The 25,508-nt window shown below is 55.3% G+C and overlaps 2 protein-coding genes across 2 annotated transcripts; both read left to right on the top strand.

Moving 5' to 3' along the window:
- The first annotated feature begins 3,002 nt into the window (after nt 1-3,002).
- Nucleotides 3,003-11,473, top strand: LOC148128665 (uncharacterized). The gene is made up of 3 exons (XM_087948648.1): nt 3,003-3,357; nt 8,133-8,680; nt 10,608-11,473. The coding sequence occupies exons 1-3, from the start codon at nt 3,113-3,115 to the stop codon at nt 11,348-11,350; spliced, it is 1,536 nt and encodes a 511-aa protein (XP_087804774.1). The 5' UTR covers nt 3,003-3,112; the 3' UTR covers nt 11,351-11,473.
- A 6,552-nt stretch (nt 11,474-18,025) lies between these two features.
- Nucleotides 18,026-24,698, top strand: LOC113429449 (mucin-3A-like). The gene is made up of 10 exons (XM_087948632.1): nt 18,026-18,158; nt 19,864-19,979; nt 20,534-20,592; nt 20,753-20,886; nt 21,351-21,410; nt 21,712-21,889; nt 22,915-23,085; nt 23,572-23,684; nt 23,807-23,901; nt 24,248-24,698. The coding sequence occupies exons 2-10, from the start codon at nt 19,866-19,868 to the stop codon at nt 24,281-24,283; spliced, it is 960 nt and encodes a 319-aa protein (XP_087804758.1). The 5' UTR covers nt 18,026-18,158; nt 19,864-19,865; the 3' UTR covers nt 24,284-24,698.
- Nucleotides 24,699-25,508: the final 810 nt, after the last annotated feature.

Below are 25,508 nucleotides of genomic sequence, written 5' to 3' on the forward strand. Positions count from 1 at the left end.
GCTGATCTCACCATTCAGTTACTCTCCTAATCGACCCAGGGATCCAGGCCTAAAGGGCTGCACAGTTCAAGACTGTTATTGGAGGTCAGAGTCCCAAGGCCAGGGTATCTTGGCATTTAATTCCCCCCCTCCCCCGCACCTTTTAAAGCAAAAATGTATGGATGTAAAAGGTTGTTACCCTGCTTTCTTCTGTATTAACTACCACAACACTTGAGAACTGCTCCCACCATCACCGTCCTTCATGAAAGGTGGGAAAGCATAGAGCCAGCGATGGTGCAATTTCCCAGTCTGGCTGGAGCGAGGAACCAGGGCTAAGGACTGTCTCAGGCCCAAGATGGGTGAACTGGGCATTGCAGGGCCCTCTTGAGGGGCTTCTGTGGGCACCATGCCAGAGGTATCTGAGCAAGAGTTTCAACTGGCATTCTGCCTGTCCCGAAACACTTGTCTTGATTGCTCTGTTTCCAGGCTGGAAAAAGAGAAAATCCCTGTTCAGCAAACCTCCATATCACAAAATTGCAAAAAAGCCTTGACAAATCGGATATTCGTAGCATTACAGAAAATATTTAACAGGGTAGTTTTTTAAAAAAACTTTTATTGTGCATTTAAAGTCCTGATGCTGCTCTATCTTTCACACATACACATGACTTACATTAATTACAGAGATTGATACTACAGAAAGCACAACTCCTGAGACTTTAGCCACCTCCGAAAGCAAAAGTAACGGGACGACAACTGGAAGAACTGCATCCACTCCAACGACACTAGAGGTGACTTCGACTCACTCACAAGTCTCACCTCGTTCTCCAGCTCCGACTTCGGAAACGTCCCAAAGCACCGTGGTGTCTTCTCCCTCAACATTGTCTATATCTTCCACTCGCATCCAAAGCCAGAGCCAGGAGACATCGCGTCCTGTGACATCGAGCGTCTCTAGTTCTTCTGCACCACAACCTCTGAAGACAACTACAGTGTCCATCACTTCCTCAGCAGACCATGGCCCTCAAGGGGTGTCACCTGGCACACCAAGGTCAACTAGTCCTCCTTCTCCGACTACTGAGCACCAAAGAACCACCCACGTTTCATCTCCTCCTGTTGCTTTGACAATGAGCACATCGCAGGAGCAAACGTTGCATTCCACCACTCTGCGTCACACCGTGGAGACAGCAAGAGTCGTGCAGAGTAGCCTCCTTCCAGCACAGCAAGGCCTGAGACCAGCTTGCCCTCCACCTTATCCACCTCTGAAAGCCACACGACCAGAAGGACAACTGGCGTACCTTCATCCACTCCCAGCACAACAGAGGCGACTTCCACTCACTCACAAGTCTCATCTCTTTCTCCAGCTCCGACCTTGGAAACGTCCCAAAGTACAGTGGTGTCTTCTCCCTCAAGTTTGTCTCCCAGTCATATCCCAACGCTGAGCCAGGAGACATCGCATCCCGCGACATCTGCTATCTCTAGTTCTTCTGCACCACACACTCTGAAGACAACTACGGTGTCCATCGCTTCCTCAGCAGCTCCTAGTCCTCAAGGGGTCTCTTCTGGCACACCCATGTCAACTAGTCCTCCTTCTCCGACTAGTGAGCACCAGAGCACCACCCACGTTTCATCTGCTCCCTATCTTTGAAAACGAGCACATCGCAGGAGCAAACGTTGCATTCCACCACTCTGCGTCACACCGTGGAGACAGCAAGAGTCGTGCAGAGTAGCCTCCTTCCAGCACAGCAAGGCCTGAGACCAGCTTGCCCTCCACCTTATCCACCTCTGAAAGCCACACGACCAGAAGGACAACTGGCGTACCTTCATCCACTCCCAGCACAACAGAGGCGACTTCCACTCACTCACAAGTCTCATCTCTTTCTCCAGCTCCGACCTTGGAAACGTCCCAAAGTACAGTGGTGTCTTCTCCCTCAAGTTTGTCTCCCAGTCATATCCCAACGCTGAGCCAGGAGACATCGCATCCCGCGACATCTGCTATCTCTAGTTCTTCTGCACCACACACTCTGAAGACAACTACGGTGTCCATCGCTTCCTCAGCAGCTCCTAGTCCTCAAGGGGTCTCTTCTGGCACACCCATGTCAACTAGTCCTCCTTCTCCGACTAGTGAGCACCAGAGCACCACCCACGTTTCATCTGCTCCCTATCTTTGAAAACGAGCACATCGCAGGAGCAAACGTTGCATTCCACCACTCTGCGTCACACCGTGAGACAGCAAGAGTCGTGCAGAGTAGCCTCCTTCCAGCACAGCAAGGCCTGAGACCAGCTTGCCCTCCACCTTATCCACCTCTGAAAGCCACACGACCAGAAGGACAACTGGCGTACCTTCATCCACTCCCAGCACAACAGAGGCGACTTCCACTCACTCACAAGTCTCATCTCTTTCTCCAGCTCCGACCTTGGAAACGCCCCAAAGTACAGTGGTGTCTTCTCCTCAAGTTTGTCTCCCAGTCATATCCCAACGCTGAGCCAGGAGACATCGCATCCCGCGACATCTGCTATCTCTAGTTCTTCTGCACCACACACTCTGAAGACAACTACGGTGTCCATCGCTTCTCAGCAGCTCCTAGTCCTCAAGGGGTCTCTTCTGGCACACCCATGTCAACTAGTCCTCCTTCTCCGACTAGTGAGCACCAGAGCACCACCCACGTTTCATCTGCTCCCCTATCTTTGAAAACGAGCACATCGCAGGAGCAAACGTTGCATTCCACCACTCTGCGTCACACCGTGGAGACAGCAAGAGTCGTGCAGAGTAGCCTCCTTCCAGCACAGCAAGGCCTGAGACCAGCTTGCCCTCCACCTTATCCACCTCTGAAAGCCACACGACCAGAAGGACAACTGGCGTACCTTCATCCACTCCCAGCACAACAGAGGCGACTTCCACTCACTCACAAGTCTCATCTCTTTCTCCAGCTCCGACCTTGGAAACGTCCCAAAGTACAGTGGTGTCTTCTCCTCAAGTTTGTCTCCCAGTCATATCCCAACGCTGAGCCAGGAGACATCGCATCCCGCGACATCTGCTATCTCTAGTTCTTCTGCACCACACACTCTGAAGACAACTACGGTGTCCATCGCTTCCTCAGCAGCTCCTAGTCCTCAAGGGGTCTCTTCTGGCACACCCATGTCAACTAGTCCTCCTTCTCCGACTAGTGAGCACCAGAGCACCACCCACGTTTCATCTGCTCCCCTATCTTTGAAAACGAGCACATCGCAGGAGCAAACGTTGCATTCCACCACTCTGCGTCACACCGTGGAGACAGCAAGAGTCGTGCAGAGTAGCCTCCTTCCAGCACAGCAAGGCCTGAGACCAGCTTGCCCTCCACCTTATCCACCTCTGAAAGCCACACGACCAGAAGGACAACTGGCGTACCTTCATCCACTCCCAGCACAACAGAGGCGACTTCCACTCACTCACAAGTCTCATCTCTTTCTCCAGCTCCGACCTTGGAAACGTCCCAAAGTACAGTGGTGTCTTCTCCCTCAAGTTTGTCTCCCAGTCATATCCCAACGCTGAGCCAGGAGAGACATCGCATCCCGCGACATCTGCTATCTCTAGTTCTTCTGCACCACACACTCTGAAGACAACTACGGTGTCCATCGCTTCCTCAGCAGCTCCTAGTCCTCAAGGGGTCTCTTCTGGCACACCCATGTCAACTAGTCCTCCTTCTCCGACTAGTGAGCACCAGAGCACCACCCACGTTTCATCTGCTCCCTATCTTTGAAAACGAGCACATCGCAGGAGCAAACGTTGCATTCCACCACTCTGCGTCACACCGTGGAGACAGCAAGAGTCGTGCAGAGTAGCCTCCTTCCAGCACAGCAAGGCCTGAGACCAGCTTGCCCTCCACCTTATCCACCTCTGAAAGCCACACGACCAGAAGGACAACTGGCGTACCTTCATCCACTCCCAGCACAACAGAGGCGACTTCCACTCACTCACAAGTCTCATCTCTTTCTCCAGCTCCGACCTTGGAAACGTCCCAAAGTACAGTGGTGTCTTCTCCTCAAGTTTGTCTCCCAGTCATATCCCAACGCTGAGCCAGGAGACATCGCATCCCGCGACATCTGCTATCTCTAGTTCTTCTGCACCACACACTCTGAAGACAACTACGGTGTCCATCGCTTCCTCAGCAGCTCCTAGTCCTCAAGGGGTCTCTTCTGGCACACCCATGTCAACTAGTCCTCCTTCTCCGACTAGTGAGCACCAGAGCACCACCCACGTTTCATCTGCTCCCCTATCTTTGAAAACGAGCACATCGCAGGAGCAAACGTTGCATTCCACCACTCTGCGTCACACCGTGGAGACAGCAAGAGTCGTGCAGAGTAGCCTCCTTCCAGCACAGCAAGGCCTGAGACCAGCTTGCCCTCCACCTTATCCACCTCTGAAAGCCACACGACCAGAAGGACAACTGGCGACCTTCATCCACTCCCAGCACAACAGAGGCGACTTCCACTCACTCACAAGTCTCATCTCTTTCTCCAGCTCCGACCTTGGAAACGCCCCAAAGTACAGTGGTGTCTTCTCCTCAAGTTTGTCTCCCAGTCATATCCCAACGCTGAGCCAGGAGACATCGCATCCCGCGACATCTGCTATCTCTAGTTCTTCTGCACCACACACTCTGAAGACAACTACGGTGTCCATCGCTTCCTCAGCAGCTCCTAGTCCTCAAGGGGTCTCTTCTGGCACACCCATGTCAACTAGTCCTCCTTCTCCGACTAGTGAGCACCAGAGCACCACCCACGTTTCATCTGCTCCCTATCTTTGAAAACGAGCACATCGCAGGAGCAAACGTTGCATTCCACCACTCTGCGTCACACCGTGGAGACAGCAAGAGTCGTGCAGAGTAGCCTCCCTTCCAGCACAGCAAGGCCTGAGACCAGCTTGCCCTCCACCTTATCCACCTCTGAAAGCCACACGACCAGAAGGACAACTGGCGTACCTTCATCCACTCCCAGCACAACAGAGGCGACTTCCACTCACTCACAAGTCTCATCTCTTTCTCCAGCTCCGACCTTGGAAACGTCCCAAAGTACAGTGGTGTCTTCTCCTCAAGTTTGTCTCCCAGTCATATCCCAACGCTGAGCCAGGAGACATCGCATCCCGCGACATCTGCTATCTCTAGTTCTTCTGCACCACACACTCTGAAGACAACTACGGTGTCCATCGCTTCCTCAGCAGCTCCTAGTCCTCAAGGGGTCTCTTCTGGCACACCCATGTCAACTAGTCCTCCTTCTCCGACTAGTGAGCACCAGAGCACCACCCACGTTTCATCTGCTCCCTATCTTTGAAAACGAGCACATCGCAGGAGCAAACGTTGCATTCCACCACTCTGCGTCACACCGTGGAGACAGCAAGAGTCGTGCAGAGTAGCCTCCTTCCAGCACAGCAAGGCCTGAGACCAGCTTGCCCTCCACCTTATCCACCTCTGAAAGCCACACGACCAGAAGGACAACTGGCGTACCTTCATCCACTCCCAGCACAACAGAGGCGACTTCCACTCACTCACAAGTCTCATCTCTTTCTCCAGCTCCGACCTTGGAAACGTCCCAAAGTACAGTGGTGTCTTCTCCTCAAGTTTGTCTCCCAGTCATATCCCAACGCTGAGCCAGGAGACATCGCATCCCGCGACATCTGCTATCTCTAGTTCTTCTGCACCACACACTCTGAAGACAACTACGGTGTCCATCGCTTCCTCAGCAGCTCCTAGTCCTCAAGGGGTCTCTTCTGGCACACCCATGTCAACTAGTCCTCCTTCTCCGACTAGTGAGCACCAGAGCACCACCCACGTTTCATCTGCTCCCCTATCTTTGAAAACGAGCACATCGCAGGAGCAAACGTTGCATTCCACCACTCTGCGTCACACCGTGGAGACAGCAAGAGTCGTGCAGAGTAGCCTCCTTCCAGCACAGCAAGGCCTGAGACCAGCTTGCCCTCCACCTTATCCACCTCTGAAAGCCACACGACCAGAAGGACAACTGGCGTACCTTCATCCACTCCCAGCACAACAGAGGCGACTTCCACTCACTCACAAGTCTCATCTCTTTCTCCAGCTCCGACCTTGGAAACGTCCCAAAGTACAGTGGTGTCTTCTCCTCAAGTTTGTCTCCCAGTCATATCCCAACGCTGAGCCAGGAGACATCGCATCCCGCGACATCTGCTATCTCTAGTTCTTCTGCACCACACACTCTGAAGACAACTACGGTGTCCATCGCTTCCTCAGCAGCTCCTAGTCCTCAAGGGGTCTCTTCTGGCACACCCATGTCAACTAGTCCTCCTTCTCCGACTAGTGAGCACCAGAGCACCACCCACGTTTCATCTGCTCCCCTATCTTTGAAAACGAGCACATCGCAGGAGCAAACGTTGCATTCCACCACTCTGCGTCACACCGTGAGACAGCAAGAGTCGTGCAGAGTAGCCTCCTTCCAGCACAGCAAGGCCTGAGACCAGCTTGCCCTCCACCTTATCCACCTCTGAAAGCCACACACGACCAGAAGGACAACTGGCGACCTTCATCCACTCCCAGCACAACAGAGGCGACTTCCACTCACTCACAAGTCTCATCTCTTTCTCCAGCTCCGACCTTGGAAACGTCCCAAAGTACAGTGGTGTCTTCTCCCTCAAGTTTGTCTCCCAGTCATATCCCAACGCTGAGCCAGGAGACATCGCATCCCGCGACATCTGCTATCTCTAGTTCTTCTGCACCACACACTCTGAAGACAACTACGGTGTCCATCGCTTCCTCAGCAGCTCCTAGTCCTCAAGGGGTCTCTTCTGGCACACCCATGTCAACTAGTCCTCCTTCTCCGACTAGTGAGCACCAGAGCACCACCCACGTTTCATCTGCTCCCCTATCTTTGAAAACGAGCACATCGCAGGAGCAAACGTTGCATTCCACCACTCTGCGTCACACCGTGAGACAGCAAGAGTCGTGCAGAGTAGCCTCCTTCCAGCACAGCAAGGCCTGAGACCAGCTTGCCCTCCACCTTATCCACCTCTGAAAGCCACACGACCAGAAGGACAACTGGCGTACCTTCATCCACTCCCAGCACAACAGAGGCGACTTCCACTCACTCACAAGTCTCATCTCTTTCTCCAGCTCCGACCTTGGAAACGTCCCAAAGTACAGTGGTGTCTTCTCCTCAAGTTTGTCTCCCAGTCATATCCCAACGCTGAGCCAGGAGACATCGCATCCCGCGACATCTGCTATCTCTAGTTCTTCTGCACCACACACTCTGAAGACAACTACGGTGTCCATCGCTTCCTCAGCAGCTCCTAGTCCTCAAGGGGTCTCTTCTGGCACACCCATGTCAACTAGTCCTCCTTCTCCGACTAGTGAGCACCAGAGCACCACCCACGTTTCATCTGCTCCCTATCTTTGAAAACGAGCACATCGCAGGAGCAAACGTTGCATTCCACCACTCTGCGTCACACCGTGAGACAGCAAGAGTCGTGCAGAGTAGCCTCCTTCCAGCACAGCAAGGCCTGAGACCAGCTTGCCCTCCACCTTATCCACCTCTGAAAGCCACACGACCAGAAGGACAACTGGCGTACCTTCATCCACTCCCAGCACAACAGAGGCGACTTCCACTCACTCACAAGTCTCATCTCTTTCTCCAGCTCCGACCTTGGAAACGTCCCAAAGTACAGTGGTGTCTTCTCCTCAAGTTTGTCTCCCAGTCATATCCCAACGCTGAGCCAGGAGACATCGCATCCCGCGACATCTGCTATCTCTAGTTCTTCTGCACCACACACTCTGAAGACAACTACGGTGTCCATCGCTTCCTCAGCAGCTCCTAGTCCTCAAGGGGTCTCTTCTGGCACACCCATGTCAACTAGTCCTCCTTCTCCGACTAGTGAGCACCAGAGCACCACCCACGTTTCATCTGCTCCCCTATCTTTGAAAACGAGCACATCGCAGGAGCAAACGTTGCATTCCACCACTCTGCGTCACACCGTGGAGACAGCAAGAGTCGTGCAGAGTAGCCTCCTTCCAGCACAGCAAGGCCTGAGACCAGCTTGCCCTCCACCTTATCCACCTCTGAAAGCCACACGACCAGAAGGACAACTGGCGTACCTTCATCCACTCCCAGCACAACAGAGGCGACTTCCACTCACTCACAAGTCTCATCTCTTTCTCCAGCTCCGACCTTGGAAACGTCCCAAAGTACAGTGGTGTCTTCTCCTCAAGTTTGTCTCCCAGTCATATCCCAACGCTGAGCCAGGAGACATCGCATCCCGCGACATCTGCTATCTCTAGTTCTTCTGCACCACACACTCTGAAGACAACTACGGTGTCCATCGCTTCCTCAGCAGCTCCTAGTCCTCAAGGGGTCTCTTCTGGCACACCCATGTCAACTAGTCCTCCTTCTCCGACTAGTGAGCACCAGAGCACCACCCACGTTTCATCTGCTCCCCTATCTTTGAAAACGAGCACATCGCAGGAGCAAACGTTGCATTCCACCACTCTGCGTCACACCGTGGAGACAGCAAGAGTCGTGCAGAGTAGCCTCCCTTCCAGCACAGCAAGGCCTGAGACCAGCTTGCCCTCCACCTTATCCACCTCTGAAAGCCACACGACCAGAAGGACAACTGGCGTACCTTCATCCACTCCCAGCACAACAGAGGCGACTTCCACTCACTCACAAGTCTCATCTCTTTCTCCAGCTCCGACCTTGGAAACGTCCCAAAGTACAGTGGTGTCTTCTCCTCAAGTTTGTCTCCCAGTCATATCCCAACGCTGAGCCAGGAGACATCGCATCCCGCGACATCTGCTATCTCTAGTTCTTCTGCACCACACACTCTGAAGACAACTACGGTGTCCATCGCTTCCTCAGCAGCTCCTAGTCCTCAAGGGGTCTCTTCTGGCACACCCATGTCAACTAGTCCTCCTTCTCCGACTAGTGAGCACCAGAGCACCACCCACGTTTCATCTGCTCCCTATCTTTGAAAACGAGCACATCGCAGGAGCAAACGTTGCATTCCACCACTCTGCGTCACACCGTGGAGACAGCAAGAGTCGTGCAGAGTAGCTCTCCTTCCAGCACAGCAAGGCCTGAGACCAGCTTGCCCTCCACCTTATCCACCTCTGAAAGCCACACGACCAGAAGGACAACTGGCGTACCTTCATCCACTCCCAGCACAACAGAGGCGACTTCCACTCACTCACAAGTCTCATCTCTTTCTCCAGCTCCGACCTTGGAAACGTCCCAAAGTACAGTGGTGTCTTCTCCTCAAGTTTGTCTCCCAGTCATATCCCAACGCTGAGCCAGGAGACATCGCATCCCGCGACATCTGCTATCTCTAGTTCTTCTGCACCACACACTCTGAAGACAACTACGGTGTCCATCGCTTCCTCAGCAGCTCCTAGTCCTCAAGGGGTCTCTTCTGGCACACCCATGTCAACTAGTCCTCCTTCTCCGACTAGTGAGCACCAGAGCACCACCCACGTTTCATCTGCTCCCCTATCTTTGAAAACGAGCACATCGCAGGAGCAAACGTTGCATTCCACCACTCTGCGTCACACCGTGGAGACAGCAAGAGTCGTGCAGAGTAGCCTCCTTCCAGCACAGCAAGGCCTGAGACCAGCTTGCCCTCCACCTTATCCACCTCTGAAAGCCACACGACCAGAAGGACAACTGGCGTACCTTCATCCACTCCCAGCACAACAGAGGCGACTTCCACTCACTCACAAGTCTCATCTCTTTCTCCAGCTCCGACCTTGGAAACGTCCCAAAGTACAGTGGTGTCTTCTCCCTCAAGTTTGTCTCCCAGTCATATCCCAACGCTGAGCCAGGAGACATCGCATCCCGCGACATCTGCTATCTCTAGTTCTTCTGCACCACACACTCTGAAGACAACTACGGTGTCCATCGCTTCCTCAGCAGCTCCTAGTCCTCAAGGGGTCTCTTCTGGCACACCCATGTCAACTAGTCCTCCTTCTCCGACTAGTGAGCACCAGAGCACCACCCACGTTTCATCTGCTCCCTATCTTTGAAAACGAGCACATCGCAGGAGCAAACGTTGCATTCCACCACTCTGCGTCACACCGTGAGACAGCAAGAGTCGTGCAGAGTAGCCTCCCTTCCAGCACAGCAAGGCCTGAGACCAGCTTGCCCTCCACCTTATCCACCTCTGAAAGCCACACGACCAGAAGGACAACTGGCGTACCTTCATCCACTCCCAGCACAACAGAGGCGACTTCCACTCACTCACAAGTCTCATCTCTTTCTCCAGCTCCGACCTTGGAAACGTCCCAAAGTACAGTGGTGTCTTCTCCTCAAGTTTGTCTCCCAGTCATATCCCAACGCTGAGCCAGGAGACATCGCATCCCGCGACATCTGCTATCTCTAGTTCTTCTGCACCACACACTCTGAAGACAACTACGGTGTCCATCGCTTCCTCAGCAGCTCCTAGTCCTCAAGGGGTCTCTTCTGGCACACCCATGTCAACTAGTCCTCCTTCTCCGACTAGTGAGCACCAGAGCACCACCCACGTTTCATCTGCTCCCCTATCTTTGAAAACGAGCACATCGCAGGAGCAAACGTTGCATTCCACCACTCTGCGTCACACCGTGGAGACAGCAAGAGTCGTGCAGAGTAGCCTCCTTCCAGCACAGCAAGGCCTGAGACCAGCTTGCCCTCCACCTTATCCACCTCTGAAAGCCACACGACCAGAAGGACAACTGGCGTACCTTCATCCACTCCCAGCACAACAGAGGCGACTTCCACTCACTCACAAGTCTCATCTCTTTCTCCAGCTCCGACCTTGGAAACGTCCCAAAGTACAGTGGTGTCTTCTCCCTCAAGTTTGTCTCCCAGTCATATCCCAACGCTGAGCCAGGAGACATCGCATCCCGCGACATCTGCTATCTCTAGTTCTTCTGCACCACACACTCTGAAGACAACTACGGTGTCCATCGCTTCCTCAGCAGCTCCTAGTCCTCAAGGGGTCTCTTCTGGCACACCCATGTCAACTAGTCCTCCTTCTCCGACTAGTGAGCACCAGAGCACCACCCACGTTTCATCTGCTCCCCTATCTTTGAAAACGAGCACATCGCAGGAGCAAACGTTGCATTCCACCACTCTGCGTCACACCGTGAGACAGCAAGAGTCGTGCAGAGTAGCCTCCCTTCCAGCACAGCAAGGCCTGAGACCAGCTTGCCCTCCACCTTATCCACCTCTGAAAGCCACACGACCAGAAGGACAACTGGCGTACCTTCATCCACTCCCAGCACAACAGAGGCGACTTCCACTCACTCACAAGTCTCATCTCTTTCTCCAGCTCCGACCTTGGAAACGTCCCAAAGTACAGTGGTGTCTTCTCCCTCAAGTTTGTCTCCCAGTCATATCCCAACGCTGAGCCAGGAGACATCGCATCCCGCGACATCTGCTATCTCTAGTTCTTCTGCACCACACACTCTGAAGACAACTACGGTGTCCATCGCTTCCTCAGCAGCTCCTAGTCCTCAAGGGGTCTCTTCTGGCACACCCATGTCAACTAGTCCTCCTTCTCCGACTAGTGAGCACCAGAGCACCACCCACGTTTCATCTGCTCCCCTATCTGTGAAAACGAGCACACCGCAGGAGCAAACGTTGCATTCCACCACTCTGCGCCACACCGTGGAGACAGCAAGAGTCGTGCAGAGTAGCCTCCTTCCAGCACAGCAAGGCCTGAGACCAGCTTGCCCTCCACCTTATCCACCTCTGAAAGCCACACGACCAGAAGGACAACTGGCGTACCTTCATCCACTCCCAGCACAACAAGGCGACTTCCACTCACTCACAAGTCTCATCTCTTTCTCCAGCTCCGACCTTGGAAACGTCCCAAAGTACAGTGGTGTCTTCTCCTCAAGTTTGTCTCCCAGTCATATCCCAACGCTGAGCCAGGAGACATCGCATCCCGCGACATCTGCTATCTCTAGTTCTTCTGCACCACACACTCTGAAGACAACTACGGTGTCCATCGCTTCCTCAGCAGCTCCTAGTCCTCAAGGGGTCTCTTCTGGCACACCCATGTCAACTAGTCCTCCTTCTCCGACTAGTGAGCACCAGAGCACCACCCACGTTTCATCTGCTCCCTATCTTTGAAAACGAGCACATCGCAGGAGCAAACGTTGCATTCCACCACTCTGCGTCACACCGTGGAGACAGCAAGAGTCGTGCAGAGTAGCCTCCCTTCCAGCACAGCAAGGCCTGAGACCAGCTTGCCCTCCACCTTATCCACCTCTGAAAGCCACACGACCAGAAGGACAACTGGCGTACCTTCATCCACTCCCAGCACAACAGAGGCGACTTCCACTCACTCACAAGTCTCATCTCTTTCTCCAGCTCCGACCTTGGAAACGTCCCAAAGTACAGTGGTGTCTTCTCCCTCAAGTTTGTCTCCCAGTCATATCCCAACGCTGAGCCAGGAGACATCGCATCCCGCGACATCTGCTATCTCTAGTTCTTCTGCACCACACACTCTGAAGACAACTACGGTGTCCATCGCTTCCTCAGCAGCTCCTAGTCCTCAAGGGGTCTCTTCTGGCACACCCATGTCAACTAGTCCTCCTTCTCCGACTAGTGAGCACCAGAGCACCACCCACGTTTCATCTGCTCCCTATCTTTGAAAACGAGCACATCGCAGGAGCAAACGTTGCATTCCACCACTCTGCGTCACACCGTGGAGACAGCAAGAGTCGTGCAGAGTAGCCTCCTTCCAGCACAGCAAGGCCTGAGACCAGCTTGCCCTCCACCTTATCCACCTCTGAAAGCCACACGACCAGAAGGACAACTGGCGTACCTTCATCCACTCCCAGCACAACAGAGGCGACTTCCACTCACTCACAAGTCTCATCTCTTTCTCCAGCTCCGACCTTGGAAACGTCCCAAAGTACAGTGGTGTCTTCTCCTCAAGTTTGTCTCCCAGTCATATCCCAACGCTGAGCCAGGAGACATCGCATCCCGCGACATCTGCTATCTCTAGTTCTTCTGCACCACACACTCTGAAGACAACTACGGTGTCCATCGCTTCCTCAGCAGCTCCTAGTCCTCAAGGGGTCTCTTCTGGCACACCCATGTCAACTAGTCCTCCTTCTCCGACTAGTGAGCACCAGAGCACCACCCACGTTTCATCTGCTCCCTATCTTTGAAAACGAGCACATCGCAGGAGCAAACGTTGCATTCCACCACTCTGCGTCACACCGTGGAGACAGCAAGAGTCGTGCAGAGTAGCCTCCTTCCAGCACAGCAAGGCCTGAGACCAGCTTGCCCTCCACCTTATCCACCTCTGAAAGCCACACGACCAGAAGGACAACTGGCGTACCTTCATCCACTCCCAGCACAACAGAGGCGACTTCCACTCACTCACAAGTCTCATCTCTTTCTCCAGCTCCGACCTTGGAAACGTCCCAAAGTACAGTGGTGTCTTCTCCCTCAAGTTTGTCTCCCAGTCATATCCCAACGCTGAGCCAGGAGACATCGCATCCCGCGACATCTGCTATCTCTAGTTCTTCTGCACCACACACTCTGAAGACAACTACGGTGTCCATCGCTTCCTCAGCAGCTCCTAGTCCTCAAGGGGTCTCTTCTGGCACACCCATGTCAACTAGTCCTCCTTCTCCGACTAGTGAGCACCAGAGCACCACCCACGTTTCATCTGCTCCCCTATCTTTGAAAACGAGCACATCGCAGGAGCAAACGTTGCATTCCACCACTCTGCGTCACACCGTGGAGACAGCAAGAGTCGTGCAGAGTAGCCTCCTTCCAGCACAGCAAGGCCTGAGACCAGCTTGCCCTCCACCTTATCCACCTCTGAAAGCCACACGACCAGAAGGACAACTGGCGTACCTTCATCCACTCCCAGCACAACAGAGGCGACTTCCACTCACTCACAAGTCTCATCTCTTTCTCCAGCTCCGACCTTGGAAACGTCCCAAAGTACAGTGGTGTCTTCTCCTCAAGTTTGTCTCCCAGTCATATCCCAACGCTGAGCCAGGAGACATCGCATCCCGCGACATCTGCTATCTCTAGTTCTTCTGCACCACACACTCTGAAGACAACTACGGTGTCCATCGCTTCCTCAGCAGCTCCTAGTCCTCAAGGGGTCTCTTCTGGCACACCCATGTCAACTAGTCCTCCTTCTCCGACTAGTGAGCACCAGAGCACCACCCACGTTTCATCTGCTCCCCTATCTTTGAAAACGAGCACATCGCAGGAGCAAACGTTGCATTCCACCACTCTGCGTCACACCGTGGAGACAGCAAGAGTCGTGCAGAGTAGCCTCCTTCCAGCACAGCAAGGCCTGAGACCAGCTTGCCCTCCACCTTATCCACCTCTGAAAGCCACACGACCAGAAGGACAACTGGCGTACCTTCATCCACTCCCAGCACAACAGAGGCGACTTCCACTCACTCACAAGTCTCATCTCTTTCTCCAGCTCCGACCTTGGAAACGTCCCAAAGTACAGTGGTGTCTTCTCTCCTCAAGTTTGTCTCCCAGTCATATCCCAACGCTGAGCCAGGAGACATCGCATCCCGCGACATCTGCTATCTCTAGTTCTTCTGCACCACACACTCTGAAGACAACTACGGTGTCCATCGCTTCCTCAGCAGCTCCTAGTCCTCAAGGGGTCTCTTCTGGCACACCCATGTCAACTAGTCCTCCTTCTCCGACTAGTGAGCACCAGAGCACCACCCACGTTTCATCTGCTCCCTATCTTTGAAAACGAGCACATCGCAGGAGCAAACGTTGCATTCCACCACTCTGCGTCACACCGTGAGACAGCAAGAGTCGTGCAGAGTAGCCTCCTTCCAGCACAGCAAGGCCTGAGACCAGCTTGCCCTCCACCTTATCCACCTCTGAAAGCCACACGACCAGAAGGACAACTGGCGTACCTTCATCCACTCCCAGCACAACAGAGGCGACTTCCACTCACTCACAAGTCTCATCTCTTTCTCCAGCTCCGACCTTGGAAACGTCCCAAAGTACAGTGGTGTCTTCTCCCTCAAGTTTGTCTCCCAGTCATATCCCAACGCTGAGCCAGGAGACATCGCATCCCGCGACATCTGCTATCTCTAGTTCTTCTGCACCACACACTCTGAAGACAACTACGGTGTCCATCGCTTCCTCAGCAGCTCCTAGTCCTCAAGGGGTCTCTTCTGGCACACCCATGTCAACTAGTCCTCCTTCTCCGACTAGTGAGCACCAGAGCACCACCCACGTTTCATCTGCTCCCTATCTTTGAAAACGAGCACATCGCAGGAGCAAACGTTGCATTCCACCACTCTGCGTCACACCGTGGAGACAGCAAGAGTCGTGCAGAGTAGCCTCCTTCCAGCACAGCAAGGCCTGAGACCAGCTTGCCCTCCACCTTATCCACCTCTGAAAGCCACACGACCAGAAGGACAACTGGCGTACCTTCATCCACTCCCAGCACAACAGAGGCGACTTCCACTCACTCACAAGTCTCATCTCTTTCTCCAGCTCCGACCTTGGAAACGTCCCAAAGTACAGTGGTGTCTTCTCCCTCAAGTTTGTCTCCCAGTCATATCCCAACGCTGAGCCAGGAGACATCGCATCCCGCGACATCTGCTATCTCTAGTTCTTCTGCACCACACACTCTGAAGACAACTACGGTGTCCATCGCTTCCTCAGCAGCTCCTAGTCCTCAAGGGGTCTCTTCTGGCACACCCATGTCAACTAGTCCTCCTTCTCCGACTAGTGAGCACCAGAGCACCACCCACGTTTCATCTGCTCCCCTATCTTTGAAAACGAGCACATCGCAGGAGCAAACGTTGCATTCCACCACTCTGCGTCACACCGTGGAGACAGCAAGAGTCGTGCAGAGTAGCCTCCCTTCCAGCACAGCAAGGCCTGAGACCAGCTTGCCCTCCACCTTATCCACCTCTGAAAGCCACACGACCAGAAGGACAACTGGCGTACCTTCATCCACTCCCAGCACAACAGAGGCGACTTCCACTCACTCACAAGTCTCATCTCTTTCTCCAGCTCCGACCTTGGAAACGTCCCAAAGTACAGTGGTGTCTTCTCCCTCAAGTTTGTCTCCCAGTCATATCCCAACGCTGAGCCAGGAGACATCGCATCCCGCGACATCTGCTATCTCTAGTTCTTCTGCACCACACACTCTGAAGACAACTACGGTGTCCATCGCTTCCTCAGCAGCTCCTAGTCCTCAAGGGGTCTCTTCTGGCACACCCATGTCAACTAGTCCTCCTTCTCCGACTAGTGAGCACCAGAGCACCACCCACGTTTCATCTGCTCCCCTATCTTTGAAAACGAGCACATCGCAGGAGCAAACGTTGCATTCCACCACTCTGCGTCACACCGTGAGACAGCAAGAGTCGTGCAGAGTAGCCTCCCTTCCAGCACAGCAAGGCCTGAGACCAGCTTGCCCTCCACCTTATCCACCTCTGAAAGCCACACGACCAGAAGGACAACTGGCGTACCTTCATCCACTCCCAGCACAACAGAGGCGACTTCCACTCACTCACAAGTCTCATCTCTTTCTCCAGCTCCGACCTTGGAAACGTCCCAAAGTACAGTGGTGTCTTCTCCCTCAAGTTTGTCTCCCAGTCATATCCCAACGCTGAGCCAGGAGACATCGCATCCCGCGACATCTGCTATCTCTAGTTCTTCTGCACCACACACTCTGAAGACAACTACGGTGTCCATCGCTTCCTCAGCAGCTCCTAGTCCTCAAGGGGTCTCTTCTGGCACACCCATGTCAACTAGTCCTCCTTCTCCGACTAGTGAGCACCAGAGCACCACCCACGTTTCATCTGCTCCCCTATCTTTGAAAACGAGCACATCGCAGGAGCAAACGTTGCATTCCACCACTCTGCGTCACACCGTGGAGACAGCAAGAGTCGTGCAGAGTAGCCTCCTTCCAGCACAGCAAGGCCTGAGACCAGCTTGCCCTCCACCTTATCCACCTCTGAAAGCCACACGACCAGAAGGACAACTGGCGTACCTTCATCCACTCCCAGCACAACAGAGGCGACTTCCACTCACTCACAAGTCTCATCTCTTTCTCCAGCTCCGACCTTGGAAACGTCCCAAAGTACAGTGGTGTCTTCTCCTCAAGTTTGTCTCCCAGTCATATCCCAACGCTGAGCCAGGAGACATCGCATCCCGCGACATCTGCTATCTCTAGTTCTTCTGCACCACACACTCTGAAGACAACTACGGTGTCCATCGCTTCCTCAGCAGCTCCTAGTCCTCAAGGGGTCTCTTCTGGCACACCCATGTCAACTAGTCCTCCTTCTCCGACTAGTGAGCACCAGAGCACCACCCACGTTTCATCTGCTCCCCTATCTTTGAAAACGAGCACATCGCAGGAGCAAACGTTGCATTCCACCACTCTGCGTCACACCGTGGAGACAGCAAGAGTCGTGCAGAGTAGCCTCCTTCCAGCACAGCAAGGCCTGAGACCAGCTTGCCCTCCACCTTATCCACCTCTGAAAGCCACACGACCAGAAGGACAACTGGCGTACCTTCATCCACTCCCAGCACAACAGAGGCGACTTCCACTCACTCACAAGTCTCATCTCTTTCTCCAGCTCCGACCTTGGAAACGTCCCAAAGTACAGTGGTGTCTTCTCCTCAAGTTTGTCTCCCAGTCATATCCCAACGCTGAGCCAGGAGACATCGCATCCCGCGACATCTGTAGTATTATTACCCCAGTACCAGGAGGCCCCCGTTGCTCACCGTTGAAGCCAGGTGATCCCTCTGGTTTTTAGAAGAGGTCAGGATTGTCCCATTGTCATCCTGTGTATGTGAGCATTTGCTCAGTTTGGAAAGTGATGTAATTCAGGACTTTCCGACGAATCCATTGGTTCTTAGATGGGGGAGGCTCTCTGTGTCCCTACTAGCACGGAAGGCGTTATCTGCTTTTGTAACGGAATGCCTGCAAGGAAACAATCCCAAGACCCCCGTTTTATGTCTTTTGTTTTGGAAACCCTTCATCGGTGACGCTTTAAATGATTTCTAGACATTTGTCTGCTTTGTTTTGACTAATTCTGTCGCCTGGTTCTGTGAAGCCTCCGCAACGGACCTTCTGCCCCCCAAATGTTGGAATGGGGGGTTTCCTGTCAGGGATCGCTGTGAATGTCTATCGCCTTACGTGGAGCCATTTTGCAAGGAGGCAAGGAATGAAGTCACTGTGGGTGAGTCCTCTTCTGCGTGCCTCCCGGTCCCCACAAAGGTGAGGACGAGTGTTGAGTTTTCATGTGGAATTCATGGCAGCCTCTGCAGGCCCAGCTGGGGCTCCTCTTTCCTGATGCCATGGACAGCGGCTGCCTTTAGCGCGCCCACCAAGCCATGTCCACCAAACCAGTGGTAAAAATATTTGAACCCCATCCACTGGTGGTTGTCTTGGGTGCTCTCTGAGCTGGCTGGTTTTCTTGCAGGCGTTTTATGACCCAACTGGGAAACTGCCAGGGGTGGGATTCTACCAGTTCGTACCTATTGGCTAGAACCAGTTGTAAACTTTCTAAGCAGTCCGGAGAACCGGTGGTTAGAAGAAATTACAGGGCTAATCCTGTAAGGAAGGCAGGAAGGAAACATTCTGGTGTTGCTTACAGAAACTGCCTCTCCGTTAACCTTTATTACATTCTCGGCAAGACTAGACTTCCTGTCCCTGAAATTTCTCTGGAGGTTTCTTCCCCCCTCCTTTGCTGGTACTTTGCTTGTGTGGAGCGACCATTGAAAAAAGTGACTTATGACCGTTTTTCACACTTACGATGGTTGCAGCATCCCCACAGTCACAAGAGGCCAGGCGAGGAGATGTGTGCCTCGATGTGAGGGATGTTGAGTTGGCCACACCCGGCCAGTCACATGACCGCCAAGCCATGCCCACCAACTAAGCCACGCGCCACAGAACTGGTTGTTCAAAATTTTGAATCCCACCCCTGGAAATGGCATCAGTGCCAAATGGCATTCACCGATGACGGTTGCATTCCTGATATTACTTAGTTGGGCCATAGAAAGGTCTGGAAGAAAACCACCCAGCCCGTTGGCCTGTGCCGCCGCGAGGGGAACTCGCCCACCCCAGCTCTTGCAAGGGGGGAAACATCACGAAACGTCATGGGATGGCAACGTGAGGGGATGAGTTTGCGCCCTCCCCCGTGGCCTTAAGGATCTGGGTGGGAGCCGAAGGTGGACCCGGCCCAGGTGGAGTGGCTTGTCCATCTCAGTTCTCGGTCAGGCAGGCCCACGCTGTCTCTTCAGGAGGTGGCACTGCCCAGGGAGGAGTTCAGGGGTCTTCCACTACTACCACTGTGGAGGGTTCCTTGCCAGCTTTGGCTGGCGCAACACACCTATGGTGCTGCCTGGGTAGAGAGGCCTTCGGCCCCGCTTGCCTGGACGTCTTCGGTGCCCGGTAGAAGGGCCTGCGTTGGAAGCCCACCTGGCCCAGAAGGGAGGGTCTGGGAGCTCAGGGCTGGCACCCAATTCTGCAGGTTTCCAGGAGCCATTGGAAGCGGGAGCCGCCACCCCAAGCGAGCTAAGAAGGGAAGGAGGGCAGCTTGGCCCCGCCTTTTCAGGGAAGGGACCGCTCCCAGCCTTGGCCGTGAAAGTGCTGCTGTTCAAGGGCGTGTGGGCACCGAAGGCCCAAGGGCACCTTGTGTTTATGGGCTTGTTCTCCAGGTGGTTGCACGGGTAGCCAAGGCCCCAGTGCGTTAGCTGGATTCCTCCTTCGATGACTTATAGCAATCCTTGGGCTTCTTAATGCAGGCTTTGGGCGAGTCGTAGCCGGAGAAGTGAATAAGCCCACTCGGCTGCCGCCTGAGTGGTGGTGGGGGAGGCCTGGAGGTCCCTGGCTCAGAGACACCCCCGGAGGTTTTTCACTCTCTTCCTCTCGCTTTTTGGCAGTGATGATTACGGCAACCGTCAACGTCTTCGTCAAGGTGGAAGGGAATTTCACGTCGGGGATGGCTATCATTGGCTCCCCTGCTTTCCGGTCTTTTGTGGCCCGTTTTAAGCAGCAGGTGAAGTGGGCGGCTGCGGTGATGGGAGGAGGGGACCTTCTGTCCACCCCCAGGGTCCCAGGAGCTGAGAGCCAGGGGTGGCTGGCTGGGGAGGGAGGGAGAGGGTTGACCATGGGCTCAGGGCTTCCAAAGAAGAGCTGGCCGCCGGGTGTCCCAGCTCCCCTCTCCCTGGCCATGGTGGGCTGGGAGAGGCAGCCGGCTCTCCCCTGAAGTCCCCTTGGTCTTATTCTGGCTGTTGACCAGGCAGGCTTCTTCCAGGTCCGCCTTTGTAGCTCTGTAGAGGCCGGAGGCTGGCAGACTTGCTCTCATTGGGACCTGACGCTGGTCAGGCTGAAGGGGCTTCTTCATTGGGGGGGGGGAGGGGGAGGCCTCGACTTCTGCCTGCAGCCTCTTAGGGGCAACGTTGGAAGGACTGGTGCCTGCTTGAGCCTCCATTTGCCCCCCGCAAGTCTGGGGTGAAATGGCGGCGCACTTGGGGTGGGCAACAAAGATGCTTCCATTGCAATGGCCCCTCCCCACTTTTTGTAAGTCCCTCTCTCTCTTTCTCTCCCCAGATGGATATTTTCTATGCCAACATCTCTGGGTACCAGAAAATCGTCGTGATACGTCTGAGGTAAGCTATGTGGGAACCCTGTTTGGGGGGAGGCTGTTGCTGGTCGCCCACCTCCACCTGTCCTTACGCAAAGGCCCCGCCCAGGGAAGCAGGCACCCCCCCCCCTCCTCCCAGGGGCCCAGTAAAGCTCTTCCTCTTCCTCCCCCTCTCTTCCCACCAGCCAAGGCAGCATCAACGTGGAGCACCAGGTGGTCCTGCGGGTTCCCTTCTCCAAGTACCAGGCCTCCTACGAGGCAGCCGTGGAGGAGATCCAGGCCCAGCTGCACAGCAAGGACTGCACTTCCAAGTCCACAGGTTAGGGGCTCCTCGGTTGGCTCAGCCCCCCAGCACAGCAGCAGCCCTGGGCGTGAGGGGCTTACGCGGGGCCGGCTGGGCAGCCATCGGCCAGTCCCTCGCCAAGAGGTCTGGGCTTCTGGGGAGGGGGAGGGGAGTCTGACTTGGGAGGGGAGGAGGTTGGCTGGAAAACAGGGCCCAAGGGGGCGGTTCTGGCTGCCCCCTGCTGCCAGGGGAGTGGGGAGCAGGAGGGGGGCTTTCTGCCTCCGCTCCCCCTTTGCTCTCCTTCCCAGCCGAGTTTCCTGGGGGAGGAAGGGGAGGGCGGAGGGGAGGGGTTACTGGGGGCCGGTGGGGGTGTGCAATACCCCAGGCCTGGGAAAAGCCCCTCCCTCTCTTCCGTTCTCCTGCGGGCCCTCGGCCTGGATCGGGCCCGTTTTCCAACGCCCGTCGGAGCTTTTCATGGTGGGATAACCGGTCTCTTTCAGAGAAGCTGTGCTTCAACGCGAGCGACTCTCGGGTGACGCAGGTGCCTCTCAGCCCTGAAGGTGAGAGCGGGAGCGTGGGTTGCTTGTGTCTGCGTGTGTGTGTGTGAGAGAGAGAGAGTGTGTGGGGGTGGGTGGGGGGGGGTAACACCTGCTGCACAGGTAACCCTTCTTGGGCACAGAGGGAGAAGCAGCCGAAGGGAAGGCAGGCAGGCCCCTCGGCTGGAGGTCTCAGTGGGCACGTTGGATCCGTGGGGGAGGGGCCGCGTGGCCTTTCTGGGCCCAAAGCAGCGGCAGAGCCTGGGGTCCCCAGGGGCTGCGATGTGGGTGTGCCTGACTCGGCTCCTCTCTTCCTGCCGGCTAGACCTGTTCAACACCTGCAGGAATAACTCGGTGATCCAGCAAGAGCTGCAGCCGTTCTACCTGGCCCGAAACATCAGCAACCAGCTACAGTGCGTCTCCAACTGCAGCTTCTTCCACCCGGATCCCTTCCGCTGTGACAAGGGAAACTGCCACATCCAGACCAACGGGCCGAACTGCTAGTGAGTGTGGCGGGAGGGGGGGGCGGAAGAGCGGGTGGGCCGGAGGCAGGCGGGCCCGGGCCCCTCCGCTCAGTCACTAGCCCCACCGATGGAGCTTCCTTTGGAAAGCCCATCCCTCGCCCTCGGACCCTGCCTGGGCTTGGGAGGGGGAGGGCCTGGGAGGGGGGCTGGTCGGGGCAGGGGGAGATGGAGATGGAGCCGCCCATGAGACCTTGAAGGCTCTGGAGCATCTGGGGCCAAAGCAGAACTGCCCCCAGCCTGTTTGTTTGTTTGTTTATTGATTTGATTTGATTTGATTTGATTTGATTTGATTTGATTTGATTTGATTTGTCAATCGCTTACAAGGTAACAGGTATAAGTACATAACCATGAATACATGAAATGGATATATAAGAAAAATAAAAAGAAACAAAAGGACAGCGACAGTGGGCACATTGGTGCGCTTATGCACGCCCCCTACAGACCTCTTAGGAAAGGGGTGAGGTCAATAGTAGATAGTCTAAAGTTTTGGGGGTTTGGGGAAGGAACCACAGAGTCAGGTAGAGGATTCCAGACATTGACCACTCGGTTGCTGAAGTTGTATTTCCTGCCATCAAGTTTGGTGCGATTAACCTTGAGTGTGTATCTATTGTGTGCTCTTGTGTTGTTATGGTTGAAGCTGAAATATTCATTGACAGGGAGGACATTGCAATGTATGATTTTATGTACTATACTTAGATCGGACCGAAGGCAGCGTAGTTCTAGGTTTTCTAGGTCTAGAATTTCAAGTCTGGTGGCATAAGGTCTTCTGCAACGAGTAGAGGAGTGGAGAACTCTTCTCGTGAAATATTTCTGGACTTTCTCCACTGTGTTTATATCCGATACGTAATGTGGGTTCCAGGGTGCCCCAGGAGTGAGGCAGGACCCTCGGTCTCATGGCCTTGAGGGCTGCAGGGCATCTGTGGGGCCCCCCTCCCAGTTGGAGAAAGGCTGTCCCCACCCCGGGCATCCTCCCCCAGCCCTCCCACTCTGCCCTTCTCTTCCAGCTGCCAGCAGTCGGACGCCTACTGGTACACCGGCCGCCACTGTGACCAGAGCATCAGCAAGGTGGGGGTGGCCGTGGGGGTGGCCCTGGGCCTGGCGTTCCTGCTGCTGGTCATCCTGCTCCTGGCCGCCCTCCTCTGCTGGCAGCGCCGACGCTCAAGGAAGGACCCCAGGTACGTTGGCAGGACCTCCTGGGCAGCGGCTGCTGCCCCCCAGCCAGGCCTGGAGGGGCAATTCCTGGCCCGAGCTCGGGAAGGCCTCCTGGGGCCTCTCCCAGCCGCCTGGCGAGCCTTCCGCCCCGTGCCTGCCTGGCTTGCGAGTGGCGTGTTTGCTCTGGGCAGGTTCCCGGAGTCGACCGTTTCCACGGGGCAATTTGCCAAGCGCTTCAAACTTGCAGTCCAAACAGAAACAGCAAACAATGGGAAGGTCAAAGCACAGGCATGAAACTAGCCCAAAGGTTTCCCCCCCCCCCTGTAGAACAGGGACCTCTTCCTCAGGCTGTGCTGAGTTTGAGGTTCCGGGTTCGAATGTAGGGGTGGGGGAGCCCGTCTTTCCTGGGGGGACATCCGCTGGAGGGGCGGGCTCAGTCGGGAGTCCTCCTGCCGGCCAGTCAGGGACAGAGCTTGGGTCTCCCTGACCGCCTTTCCTGCTTCCCGCAGGCGCTTGGATTTGAACCCCAGCGAGGAGAAGTGGTACGAGAATGAGCCGGACTGGGGGGCCAGGCCTCAGGGCCTCCCCCCACAGAGCCCCCCAGCCCAGCAACAGCAGCCAGGTAGGTCCTGCCAGAAGCCCCTCTGGAAGAGGGAGCCAGCTTCCTATCTGAGGAGGGGCGAGGATGCGCCCCACGGCTGGACGGCTCATTGCGCCCCCTCCCCCCCCGCTCTCTCCCTGCAGGCCCCTCTGCCAGCACCAGCCAGGAGGACACCAGCCCCACGCCCACCCAGGGCAGATTCCAGCCTCGGCTCGACCAAGTGGACACTTCCCTCCAGGTCCAGAAAAGGGGGAGGGGCGTGTGGGTGGTGACCCTCCCTGGGAGACACAACCCAGGACAGGGAGGGAGGCGGGAGGAGCAGCCACCTTCCCAGGGAACCCAGAGCAAAGTGGCTGGGGGGTTGCAAAGGGGGTGGCAGTGAACACCAGTAAGGACAGGGGCATGATTGGAGGGGGAGGGATGGGGCTGCAGGCACCAGGACCGTTAGGCAGGGCTCCTCCTACAGGGTTTCCCTGCCCTCTCCCCTTCCCTGTGGGGGGAGAGCTGGCTTGCCCTCCTGATGCTCCGAAGCCAGCCCCCTTCCCCCCTTGCCTTTGACCCTCCTCCTCCTCCTCCTCCTGCAGGCACAGATCACTCGGCCCAGGATAACCCGTCTCTGAAGAAGCCGCCTCAGGAGCCCAGGTTGGACCGGAGCAGCTGTCCCGATCTGCGGTGGGGCTCCCTGGGCCCTGCCAGCCCTGAGCTGGGCGCCTTGGAGCGGCTCCTGAGGCCGTGGGAGGACAAGGAGCCTCGGTGGCACTCGTGGGACGTCTGCTACGCCTGGATGACGAAGTGTACTTGGGGCGCTTGGGCTGGCAGCCCCCCCCCCTTGCCCTCCTCCTAGTTGGAGTTTGCACAGATGTGGGGCCACAGGGGCCAGAGGCCGCTGCCAGCGCTGCCCACTCACCCGTGACTCGCCCGCTGTCGCTGCAGGCAGGGACAGTGACCCCGAGGCCTTACAAGTTGGCAAAGGTGCCAAGGGGGCTGATGATGGGGGCAGGGCCGCTTTGGGTAATAAAAGCACTGAACCCAACAGCCTGGTCTCGGTCTCTTGGGGGGCAGCAGCTCTTCTTTGGCCCCTCCAAAGTGGGGGGTCCCTCTGCAGCCTGTTCTCTTCCCCTCCCCGTATCTGTGGGGTGTCCTCCCGGCCTGTGTGGGGGGAGGGGGCGGCTGGGAGAGAGGGGAGGCGGCTGCCCTTGCGGAGCTGGGGGATTCCCCAGGCGGGTCACTGCTCTCAGGGCGGAGTCTCCGGGCGCTTGGGCTGATCGGGGTGTGTGGGGGGGAGGGTCTTATGCGCTCAGGAGGAACTGAGTGGAGAGCTCTATTCTGTCTTACGATTCGCTTGCTGCCTATAAAGACAGATAGAAGAACAAAGTTTCTTTTATTGGATTATATTAGGTATCCTCAAGGTAACTCACCGTTATGTCGAGATGCATCGAATGTCCCATTCTTTGCACAGTTGAAATCGTAGTGTAAAATGATAGTAATCTTTCTATCCCCTATTTCATCCCATAGTAGTAGAATCAGGGGGTGCAGATGCTACCATGAGGCTGTGTGTTCAGGCAAAAGGGAAGAAACCTCCCCCAACCCACCAAGGACCAATCAGGGTTACAGATGTGGCCACATGACATGGACTACATTTCCCAGGACACCTTAACTACATTTCCCATGATGCATTCCCTTAAGGGGACAGCTCCCAATTCCTTACAAACTATCTCAAATCCCATGAACTCTAAACTGTCTGGACAGCACAAGCTACGTCGATCAATCAGCGTCCTGAAGAGAGGAGACTCTAAGCAGCGGCGTCCAACCATGGTCACTTTCAGACCTGAGTGCTTCGACTCC

The sequence above is a fragment of the Notechis scutatus genome, unplaced genomic scaffold (genome assembly GCF_049901735.1).
Source record: "Notechis scutatus isolate UNSWTSFEM ecotype Mainland unplaced genomic scaffold, rNotScu1.2 NSCUCTG29, whole genome shotgun sequence".
In the NCBI taxonomy this organism is placed as follows: Eukaryota; Metazoa; Chordata; class Lepidosauria; order Squamata; family Elapidae; genus Notechis; species Notechis scutatus.